At 41.5% G+C, this 11,566-nt stretch overlaps 1 protein-coding gene across 2 annotated transcripts in view; it reads left to right on the top strand.

The window, feature by feature from the left end:
• gabrb2a (gamma-aminobutyric acid type A receptor subunit beta2a) overlaps nucleotides 1-9,091 on the top strand; it is a 32,342-nt gene extending 23,251 nt beyond the window's left edge. Inside the window, exons 6-10 of one of the 2 annotated variants that reach the window (XM_031858178.1) lie at nucleotides 2,735-2,872; nucleotides 3,129-3,281; nucleotides 5,004-5,248; nucleotides 5,787-5,927; nucleotides 7,060-9,091. In XM_031858178.1, coding sequence (XP_031714038.1) covers nucleotides 2,735-2,872; nucleotides 3,129-3,281; nucleotides 5,004-5,248; nucleotides 5,787-5,927; nucleotides 7,060-7,416 — 1,034 coding nt within the window. In that variant the 3' untranslated portion in view covers nucleotides 7,417-9,091. The remainder of the gene's footprint in view (nucleotides 1-2,734; nucleotides 2,873-3,128; nucleotides 3,282-5,003; nucleotides 5,249-5,786; nucleotides 5,928-7,059) is intronic. The other variant, XM_031858179.1, reaches the window with a different exon arrangement.
• Nucleotides 9,092-11,566: the final 2,475 nt, after the last annotated feature.

Here is an 11,566-nt window from a genome sequence, read left to right as displayed (position 1 = left end):
ACACACACACACACACACACACACACACACACACACACACACACACATACGCACACACACACATACGCACAGCTCCAGTTTGATCACCAGGCAGTATCTGCTCTCATATGGATTAACTGGCAATGGTTTTAACGTTGGAATCGCTTCATGCCAGAGCATGCTATTTTATTCAGACTAATGAGCCTAGAGAACTCTCACTTCCCTTGATAAACTTGATGCATTTTTAACAGACACAAGTCTTAAATTCCCAGATCTCACATGCTGGACTGCACTGAGCAATAATTGATTTCTAACTCTCCAACACTAAAGAGCTATTGTAGCGCATATACATACAAATACATATACACACCCACGTATGTGCATATCGTAGAGCTCATACTGCGTTGTCTCTCTCACATGACAGCCCAGGATGAATACATCTTTCTGAATGGAGACAATGGTCCAGAACTAATGGAGCTACAAACTGACTGACCAGTTATGTACGAGCCATAAAATGCTCCCTTACGACATTTCTCGTGCCAAAACCTCCCTTTCCCAAACTCCTCGACACCCTCCCGATGGCAGCCAGTCACGGCTGATCAGAACTGAACTGAGCTGCACATCAAAACCGCAGTATGGTGGACTCGGCCCTAATTGGGGGGATGTGGGGTTGCACAAGGCTGGGATGATGATAATGCAGGTGTGGCGGGAGAGCTTATCTGCTGATGTACATTTTCAACATCTACCACATTATGCCTCACAGCCGCACCACAGTGTGTTCAGTGTGTTCTGTGTTTCTTTTCACTGTAGCAACAATTAACGAATGAGGCTGGCAATAATATATATTTTTCTTATTTTCAACAAATCCCATGAAAAGATCAAAACCAACAACAAATTGATCCTACGAACAAGTATTGTTTGTGTAGCCACGGTCTAGATTATTCCTCTGTGTAGATAGACCTCCATGGTTGAGCCACACAAGTGACTTGTGTTCCTTCATCACCATCAACACGCACACACACACACACACACGTTTATTTTGAGTCAATCACACATACATACGTCCTGCTAGAGCCCCAAATGTGGTTTAATCTGCAGCTGAAAATAGTTCCCAACCAGTACAGAATTTAATTTGTATATATATCTGTGACCTGTTATTCCTGATTTACATATTCAATAGGAAGCTGAGTGCCACAGTCGGGATAAGTAAGTCAGAATTTGTAAAGAGAAGGAAAAAAAACATTGTTGGTTTTGTTTTTTTCATGGGATTTGTTGGAAATATAATAACGGTAACCTTAACAGCAGACACTTTGATATGTGAGAGAAGCAAATACACTGGTGTAAATAGTATGTTTAATAATGGCTGGTGTTCATTTTTTAAAGATCAAAGCCTTGCAGTTAAATTATTTGTCACATCTGAATACGTCACTCCCTCTATTTTGAGTGTGAGGCAGACAAAGTAGAATAGAGATGGCTGCTTCCTGTTTGCCTGCGTCACTGTTCATGTCAGAGACGGTCTGCAACACTCGATTCCCCCAAATGCAACTGCAACGGTTTGTATCCATGTGCAACAAACACATCAAGCTCCAAATTTCTTCTGTGTTATGTAGCTTTAAAATAACACGCCAGTTGCCAATGCGAGACGTTTTGCTCCCAACATTGCTCTTTAGTCTTCTATATGCTTTTTGATGTTGATTATTTTTCTCTTCTATAAACAGTAGATACGTTTCGAAGCTTTTTGCCTTTAAGTGACTCACAATACGTCAATTAAAAAAAATGTATAATGGGGTCATTCTCTAGTCTAAAGCATGCAAACATTTATAAAATGATTGACCTACCTTGCAGTTACAGTCATTGATTCAAGTTGTGTGTTATGAAAACACACTTCCTGGAGATGGTAATCCATCACAGTGAAAATGTAGCAACATTTATTTGTCACTTGTTGTTGTTGATGATGCCCTTGTGGAGGACGGAGGCCTTTTTGAAAACTCTTCCGTGTTGGTGTGATTAAGGAAGCTACAACATACAATCTTTGAGAGTTTGTTGCACGTTTTTGTATTAATTAGCTATGTTGTTGGAAGATCAAGAATAGGAAACACAAACAAGACGAAACAGCATTAAATGATTTTTGTCATTTGATTTTTAAATGATTTTTGGTGGCTTCCAACGAGCACTTGAACACACCACTACGAAAGCTTTTTGTGTTAACGTACATATATAGTTTATCCCTGACAAACAAAAACATAAATGCTATGCTAAATGTTTTCTTTGCTCAGTTAAAAATCTGAAGCAAGTGTCAAGTCCTATCAGTATTCATAGTGTACTGATACAAATGTAAACCGATCCATCGTAGAATGTGTGTACGCTTTACAACAGTTTACTTGTAGCACTTTAAAAGAAAGCAAAGTCAACTCGTGACACCTCTTTAAAGTTGACATATTTCTTCTTTAGTAACTATTCCAAAATATTTAGAGGCTGAAATGATTGAACTGTCCTATTTAACAATTTTTAAAAAAATCCCCAAAAATAAATGATTAGTTTAACGTAGCCCAAATGTTAATCATCTTGTGACCCCTCAAATGTACTTCGTGACCCCTTGTGGGGGTCTCGACTCTCAGGTTTGGAACTTCTGCTCTAGAAAATGTTGGTAAACTAAAAGACACAAAAAACATTTGACATCTCCACACTACATTAGGATGCATTATAGACCATTATTGGGCGATGTTAATGTTTCTCTTTGGTTTCTCCTCTGCAGATGGCTACACCACAGATGATATTGAGTTTTACTGGCGAGGTGGAGACGGCGCCGTGTCCGGGGTCGACAGAATAGAGCTGCCACAGTTCGATATTGTTGACTATAAACTCACCTCTAAGAATGTGGTCTTCTCTACAGGTACACAACAGTCAACTTTGTCTTTGGTTCTTGACTTTGTAGCAGCAGGTTTTCTGTGCACTGATTATTAGGAAAAAGGACATTTACGGTAAATTAAAAAATGTTCCATAGTTATATTTTGAATATTAAAATCCACATGCACACAAAATATGGATATAGCAGGCTCCCTGGTGTCAAAGAAAATATAGTTTTTAGTGAGCGCCATTGAGGAAAATCTATTTCCATCCCACTTCCTCTCTCCCTGTGCCTCCTTCAGGTTCCTACCCCCGCCTGTCCCTCAGCTTCAAACTGAAGAGGAACATTGGTTACTTCATCCTGCAGACATACATGCCTTCCATCCTGATTACCATCCTCTCCTGGGTCTCCTTCTGGATCAACTACGACGCCTCGGCTGCCAGAGTGGCCCTGGGTAGGATCGCCTTGCCACCGCTGGACAGTGACCCTGGGAAATAACCCAAAGCTAAATGATAACAGAGCATAAATACAGCCATTTAAAAACACATTGAGCCTCTTACATTTAGACTTGTTTTAGAGCTATACATTATTGTGTCTGCCTGATCTCTGTTTTGACTCTTTTTTTTCCCAGCATTTACTTTTTTCCTCATTAGCTCTAAGCATGTGAGTGATAGCAGTGTGTGATAGGCTGCCTGGCTAAATGTCTGTTGTTCAGAGATGACTATATGCATGACTCATACAGAGCGAGATGCGCTGCAGCTCGACCTTGAAGCGTGCTGTCTTTCTCTCTGCCTGTCTGTCTATCGGAGCCTCTCATTGGTCGAAGATCGCAGCTAATCAGAGCCAGATCGCAGCTAAATTTCAGCCAAACGAAAAGTGGCAACGTTTGCATAAATGCATCTTACACATTTTACTGTTTTTACACAAACGTCAGAGTAGCACTGATACTGAAATGAAAGCTCCCTTTAGTGTTAAACGTGGGCACGACAGGTCGGAGAGGCAGAGGAAATGGCTTTGAGCTTCATGTGTGTCGTTATTGTCGTACACCATTTGTTTTCTGGAGGGGGACACATGCGGGTTGGAGCCCCAGACGGTGCATTCAGAGGGTAACGTGATTTAAAGAACTGTCTCCGCTCAGCGTCCTGAGAACGTGTAGCGAGTGAGCACAGCCAATGAGAGATGAGGCTCCGTGCTACAGTGACACTGCTGGGTTATTTATAATACGTGTGAATCTGACCAAATGCAGATTGTGGATGCAGATGACTAATGTATCAAACACAGTGCGTGTATGTCAAAAAAAAACAGGTGAATTGTGCTGTGACTAATAGCAGATGTTTACAACGTGCTTTTATATAGCCTGCAGTTTGTTCCGTGTCCATTTGAATACATGATTGGATTCAAACCTTGTTAAACACACACAATTTCAGTCTCAGGAGGTTTCGAGGGATCTTTTTATCCATATGGGTTCACATTATTCCTGTCTGTTTGCTGTACATAAATGCAATATAATGTACATGATAAACATGAATTATTATGTTCACAAGCACAACTGAAATCGTTTGAAGATCTGACCTCCGTAATTTTGATGTACGCCCTTGTTCATTCATTACTTCCTTTATAATGGACACTCGATAGTTTACTGAATAATGAACAGTAAATTTGAGGCTGATGGGAATGTCACTAGTTTTCCAGGTATTTGGTCATAATGTGTTGGACAAATTTAAATCCTGCCCTGATGATGGTACTAGATAAAAAATGTATGAATCACCAAAATTAATGTGATTCATCCTGAGTGGCTCATGAATGTTTGTACTAAATTTCATGGCCATCCAACCAACACTCGAAAATGTCAACCTGCAGGCGGCGCTAGAGGAAAAGTAAGGGGTTCACCAAAGTATGTATGATTCCTCCTCTGGGGACCAGGAATGTCTGCACGAAATGTCATCCTAATCCATCCAGTAGTTGTTGATATATTTCAGCCTGGACCAAAGTTTTGGACCAATGGATAGACATTGACATTCCTAGAGCCATGCTGCTAAAAATGGTTAAAAATGTAACCTTCAATCTAAAATTAACAACCTTTTTTTCTTTTACTGTACAGATAATGATAAAAAAAATGTCTTTCAGCGTCTAAAGACTTCACTTTCTTTCTAACCGTGTGACCTGTGGTATCCAGGGATTACTACGGTGCTGACCATGACCACCATCAACACCCACTTGCGAGAGACGCTCCCAAAGATCCCCTACGTGAAGGCTATTGACATGTACCTGATGGGCTGCTTTGTGTTTGTCTTCCTGGCCCTGCTGGAGTACGCCTTCGTCAACTACATCTTCTTCGGCCAGGGGCCCCAGCGGCAGAAGAAGGCGGCTGAGAAAGCAGCCACGGCCAATAACGAGAAGCTGAGACCCGACCCCAACAAGGTACATGTGCAGCCAAACCTCCTCTAGAGGTATCTGTGCTGTCAGTTAATGTGTGTTTGTGTGTGTGTGTGTGCGTGTGTGTGTGTGTGTGCGTGTGTGTGTGTGTGTGTGTGTGTGTGTGTGTGTGTGTATTTGTTTCTGTGGTCGCAAATGTGTTCTTCTCCTCTCAAGGTCAATGTGATGCTGTGATCAATGCTTGATGTCCTTTACCAGCACTCTTTACTCCTACTCTAGCTCTCCATTTCTCACTGGTTTAGCTTTGTGTATCAACTTTATTACTCATACTAGGATCTGAAAGAGTGAATGCAGAAGCAATGATTGGCTTATACCTTATCTCCATATGTCTGTGTCTCTCAAAGGGCAAGGCGCCTTGGAAAAAATCACTGGCTGTGGTGCCAAAGCCTTCTCTTTAGATATTATGCAGCTGCTAAAGTTAGCAGGAACAACAGCAACATAAACAAATAAAACACCCTTTCCTTCTGAGTGTGGCAAGCTATGCTTTCCCCTAAGTAACAGTGCTGATTTTGTATGCTTGCAGTGGCTGGTGGGAAATGTAGTTCAGAGAGATGATGCTCTGTATGCCAGAATGAAACAGAGGGAAATTGACGCATATGACTCGATGTGGGATCCCATCTTTGTGGACGATGGCGCATTAGGACTAGGCGAGCAAAGAAATAAGGTACTGGAGGTTTTGAAAGTCAAAACTAACAATGTCATCAATCTGAATCAATCCAGATCAGAGGAAAATGCTGTAGTTTTTGTGCATTTCTTTGATTTCTATAGATTTTTAAGGCAACTTTGATCATCACTCCCACCATTGTGTTTTTTCCCTCTCTTGGTTTGCTCTTCATGCATTTTCCTGACAAACATGGCTTAGCAGTTTGATTTCTGCAGGCATTAATTTAATCTTAACCTGGGCTGTACATCAAAATTGATGGGAAATGACAAATATGGCAAGAGAGAAGAAAACATCAGTAGCTTCTCTTTAGATAATATCATTCAGATACAAATACTGTACAATCTCAAAGGAAATTGATAACTCTCTTAAGGCTAAGTGAAGCAATTGAAAAACACGGATGGTCATACAAGAGAAAGAGATAATTTGCAGTTTGATGAATAGTGCCAGATAAGTGGCTTTGCTTTCAAAGTGAGTTACACAAAAACAACAAAATACAACAAGCTCCATTTACAGCGGGACAGCATTGGATTATAGGGACGTTTTTCCTCAGAAGTCAGGCTATGGATGAAGAAATGTTGATCCGAATTCACCTCCCACAACGTCTTTCCTGACTTGCCCCCAAACCTTTTCAGCCTCTCCTCCATCATTGCAAAGTCCTTACTATTTCTCTCAACCTTCTCCTGTCACATTTTTTTCCTTTGCTTTCTCTTTTGTTATTCAGTTTGTCTTGTGAATCGACAGAATTTTAACCACTCTGGTTGAAATTCTGAGATGACAATGAAGATTTCTCCATGAGAATTAGTTTGTGGAGTGCGTTGTGCTCTTCCAGGAATGTTATCTCATAGTCTTGTGGTCGTATTATCACTCAGATATTGATTGACAGATGATCAATAATAGTAATTATGATTTAAAGTGCTTAAAATGTGTCTTCCCTGTAAGTAACACAAGTTTTGACTCATTTGCATTACCCATTCTAGCACCTCATCAGTATTTTTTTACACAGTGAATGACTTAATGATCATCGTTGCTATTCATAATTTTACTAGTCTCAGTCTGAACCTTATAACCACTTTTAGATTTCCCCTAGGCAGTAACCTCTCATGGCTCCACCTGTTCTTACACCCTCACACAGATGACTCCCGACGACAACATCCTGTTCAGCACCCTGGAGATGAAGAATGAGATGGGTGGTGGCGGGGATCTGTCACGGGGCCTGGGAGCACCCGGAGACCCCCGCAACACCATGCTGGCCTATGATAGCTCGACGCTGCAGTACCGCAGGGCAGCCATGGCTCGCCAGAACTATGGCCACAGCGCCTTGGAGCGCCACGCCCAGAAGAAGTCGCGCCTACGGAGACGGGCTTCCCAGCTCAAGGTGAATATCCCAGACCTGTCCGACGTGAACTCTATTGATAAGTGGTCCAGGATGATCTTCCCCACCGTCTTCACCTTCTTCAACGTCGTCTACTGGCTCTACTACGTCCATTAAACCCGGCGGCGTCCAGTGGCCAGCTTGCAAAGAAGGGGGGTGGGATGGGGGGTTTAGAGTAGATGGAAGAAATCATGAGAGAGAGAGATGATGGGAGAGAGAGAGAATGAGCAAATGAGAGATAAACAGTGCACCAACTTTTTTTAGCTGGTTCATTTTAGAAAAAGCGAAGAGAAAGCAAAGACTTTTGGATGGACTGCAGCAGCACCCAACACTTCAGTCAGCAGTGACTCTTTTAGGATTTGGGAAACACCTTTAAACGACTGACAAACACTCGAAAAAGAAGAGCGAATTTTAAAAAGACAGAAATGGTGCCTGTTCCAGAATTTCAATATATCACTAATATTTGTCATTCGTAGCTTACTCTCTGTGGATCAAATATTTATGCTTGTGTTTGCATATACTTTAAGGATTTGTTTTGTTTAGTATCTATTTACTTCGTAGCCAAGCTGTCTGCATCCAGGAAAGCTTTATAAATGATTTTAAAGGAGTCATCCTTGATAGTCTATTTTCCTATAATTACTGTATATCAAAAACATCCTTTAAAAGCATGCTTATGTTTGATTTCATTTGCATCTCAGTCATGATGACGATGGAGCGCAAAGCATTTTAGTTTCACTAGTTGAAGTTAGTCTGTCAGTTACTATTTTGCAGCTTTGGCTTAGGATGGCCCACCTGGGTGGACGGTTTGAGCATCGCTGGATGACAACAGGTGAACAGCAGGGGGCGCTCTTCTCTCTGGACATCCCTGTGGGGCTTTAAGGTGCCAATGCCGAACAGAAGAAGCTTCCTCAGTTGTCATCCAGTGAAGAAGCGGGACTGTGGGACTCTGACGCTTTTGGCCAAGTTTTTGTTTTGCTTTTGCTGTGCTGACAGAATCAAGTCCATTTCACCACGTGTTATTTTTTTAAAGGGAACATTTGACTCCTCCGTACTATCTGTCATCGCGTGAGGAGCTTCAGAGGCGGAGAATGGCTTTAACACGACTTAAGCTGGTGTAAGAACTTTGCTGATAGATGAGCTGGGTTTCGTTGCAACCAGAGTTGCTGCATAAATATGGCAATCCACAATCATCATTATCAGTAGATTTGAATGATAGAAGTATGATGCGTTTCATTGTGATTAGGTTTCTGTTTTGAAGAACTGTAGATAAACATAAATCATATTTAAAGAAAAAGAGATGATTCATTTTTATAAATCAATACTCACATTATTGTGTAAATATTATGGATTTATTCTATTTAAATGGGTCTCTGTTGTTGTTTTTGCAGTTGAATTACAGATCAAATGTTCCATTCAGTCAAAAAAAAGAAAAGAGCAATTTAACTGAGGAAAAAGAAAAACACAATTCACAACTTTGCTGACTCTGTACTTTTTGGACTTTTCTCTCTTTACTTTCTTTTTAATGGACTCTAAAAGCATCTACTTGCTAAAACTAAAGCACTTCCAGACACCAGTGACTTTTGGGTCAACGTTTTGTTCTCCAGAGATGACTAAACAAGGACCCCACTATCCAGGCATTGAAGTCAGGCATATTTTGTACAAAGTTTCTGTAAATTCCAATTGTAATATTTCATAATGACTGTAAATATCTTGTGTAATGATTGTCAGCAATTATGAAGATGTATCTAAATTCAATTAAAACTCAATTCAGTCTATCACTTCAATAACAGAGTACACGGCTGGCGGTTTTATGTATCCTGGGTGAATGTGCGGCTCATGATGACTGACTGTCGGGCTCTCGGCTGATTGAGTGTCTGAATGAGCGAGTGCTCATACACTCACAGAGTGAGTGGGCAAGCCACAGCAGAAAATGTAGGGGTGAAAAGAGAGATGTGAGGGCTGCAGCTGGGGACTGTTGGCTGCATAATGGACGGAGAGGCAGAGGAGTCGGAGCGAGAGGCCACGGTGGTGGTCTCGGCTGAGATGGGCTCGGCTGGGGTCTGAGCAGGGCCGAGCAGCAGCCTCGGGGGACATTAACGCAGAGAGCCATCGATGTGGAGGCACTCTGTGGACTCAACTGTGGCCCGCTGGCTGCAGGGGCCAGAGCGCCTGCTCCAAAAAAAAAAAAAGACAGGAAGAGAAAGAAAATAAAAGGGCAAGAAGAGTCGTCCATCCATGCCTCGACTTCTCCCTGCATCCTCCCCTCATTCAGCAAACCCGCTGCACTCTGCACTGCACTGCACTTTCTCCTTGTCCTGACCACTGTTACAGCCCTTAAATGGATGCTATTTCATTTTTGATGGTGCAAAAGACTGAATATTTAATATTTAAAAAGATTTTGTTCTAGCGTGGCCTAATGCACAGCTAATGTTTGATTTTGAACTTGATAGGACCAGAAGAACACAATGAGAGACAAACAGAGGGGGGATGTTTTAACTGAGGAAATATATGATGAACATTATGAATCAGAATTAGGGATAAAAGCAGGAAAAGAGGAGTTTGAGACTGTTAAATGTTTCAGTCCCGCTTTAAACACAAAGAGAATCATGTTTGAGGATTTTATAGCTGCAGTTTGTTTTTGAGATAACAGTAGAGACCCACATGGCCTGTGTGTGTGTGCGCATGTTTGTTTGTGTGTGTGTGTGTGTGTGTGTGTGTGTGTGTGTGTGTGATGCTTCTGGATGTAAAAACTCAGTGCAAAACTACATAAAAAAATAAAATGGTGTAAAAACTGATGTAATGCGACATGTAACCTTGTTCCAGGTTCTTCCATGCATTGGTAGAAATCGGCTATACAATACTGTTCCCCTGACTGTAACAGATGTATTATTTCACTACAGTAGACAGATGGTTTGTGTTTAATTGGCCCGCTCTCTCTCTCTCTCTCTCTCTTTTCCTCTTTTCAAAAAGGGCATTAGTGTTGACATGTAAGAGAGGGGGGGACAAGGCAGATGCTTTCTACTTTGTAGTGTTTCCATGTCACTGGAGTAATTAGGAATGCACAGACCTCTGCTCTGTGGAATCGTGTGTGTGTTTTGTTTCCAAGAGTGTGTTTTGTTCCTGTGTGTGTCTGTGTGTGCAGTGTGGACTCACAGCTGCGCCACTGTGCACTGGGCGTGCCAGCCAAGCCAAACCCAGCCAGAGCTGACTGGGATGGGTGAGAGGGTGAGTCTGGCATGCCGCTCACCCTGCTATAAACGAATCGGATGGAAAAACATGCTGAGCTATACCCAGCAGAGATGAACCCACCTGTGTCAGCTGTTCAAGGGCAAAACAGGAAGCCATTTCAATTCTTTGATTGATAATAAATCACCTGCAAGGTCGTACATGGCACCCGTTAAAAAAAGACAATAAAGGCTCATCTATCTCCATTTATAGGCAATTTTCCAATACCGCCTCTATATGCTGTGTATCAAATATTTAACCAGGTACATCAAGTTTCATTACAATGGCTGTAACTGTGTCTGAAATTTAAATTCAAGTACAATAAATGAGTGACCCAGTGCAAATTTGGCCTGATTAAACAGGTTCTGGAACCTGCTCTGGAAAAGACAACATATGTCAACATGAGGAAGTGGAAAGCATCCTACATGCATGCCATCTGTGCAAGAAGACACTTTGTTGTAGTCCGTCATACGTGAGAGTCTCACATACATACTGTACATGTAAAACGATTCATTCACCCTATCCTGCAAACTTTGACCCATCAACAACATTTTGCTAAAGTGTCTTTTATTGGCAAGAAATCTTGCTTTGTACACTGACCTCTGACCTCTCAGTGGACGAGGGGAAAGTGAACATATAATTATCTTACATGCACCACTAAAGACTCGTTCTAATTCTTACCTTCAGTCTTATTAAGAGCAATAAAGAATATTTCAGCGTCATTAAACACACCATGGACTGTATTCTCCATCTGTATACTCCTGAATGGGGTGTTCCCTCTGCTATGTTCATTCACACTCTGCAGACTCTTCATATATGTTTGCCTCGAGCATTCGTTGCGCTCTGCTTGGTGTTGTGTTGTCAGTTCAAATCTCCTTATAACCCACTGCACCAATTTTCTGCTCTGTGAATATTAGATTGTCAGCTGTGCATAGCCTATGATTGTTTTTTATTTGGTTTTTTTTGTGTTTAATTTTCAAGTATTAATCGCAATAAAGACTACTTTACTATGCAGGTCACTGAATCATAATGCTGCCGTGTG

This window comes from Anarrhichthys ocellatus, unplaced genomic scaffold (assembly GCF_004355925.1).
Source record: "Anarrhichthys ocellatus isolate YVR2014 unplaced genomic scaffold, GSC_Weel_1.0 scaffold19, whole genome shotgun sequence".
In the NCBI taxonomy this organism is placed as follows: Eukaryota; Metazoa; Chordata; class Actinopteri; order Perciformes; family Anarhichadidae; genus Anarrhichthys; species Anarrhichthys ocellatus.
Note: the sequence above shows the minus strand (reverse complement) of the source record. Positions and strands in the feature narration are given on the sequence as shown.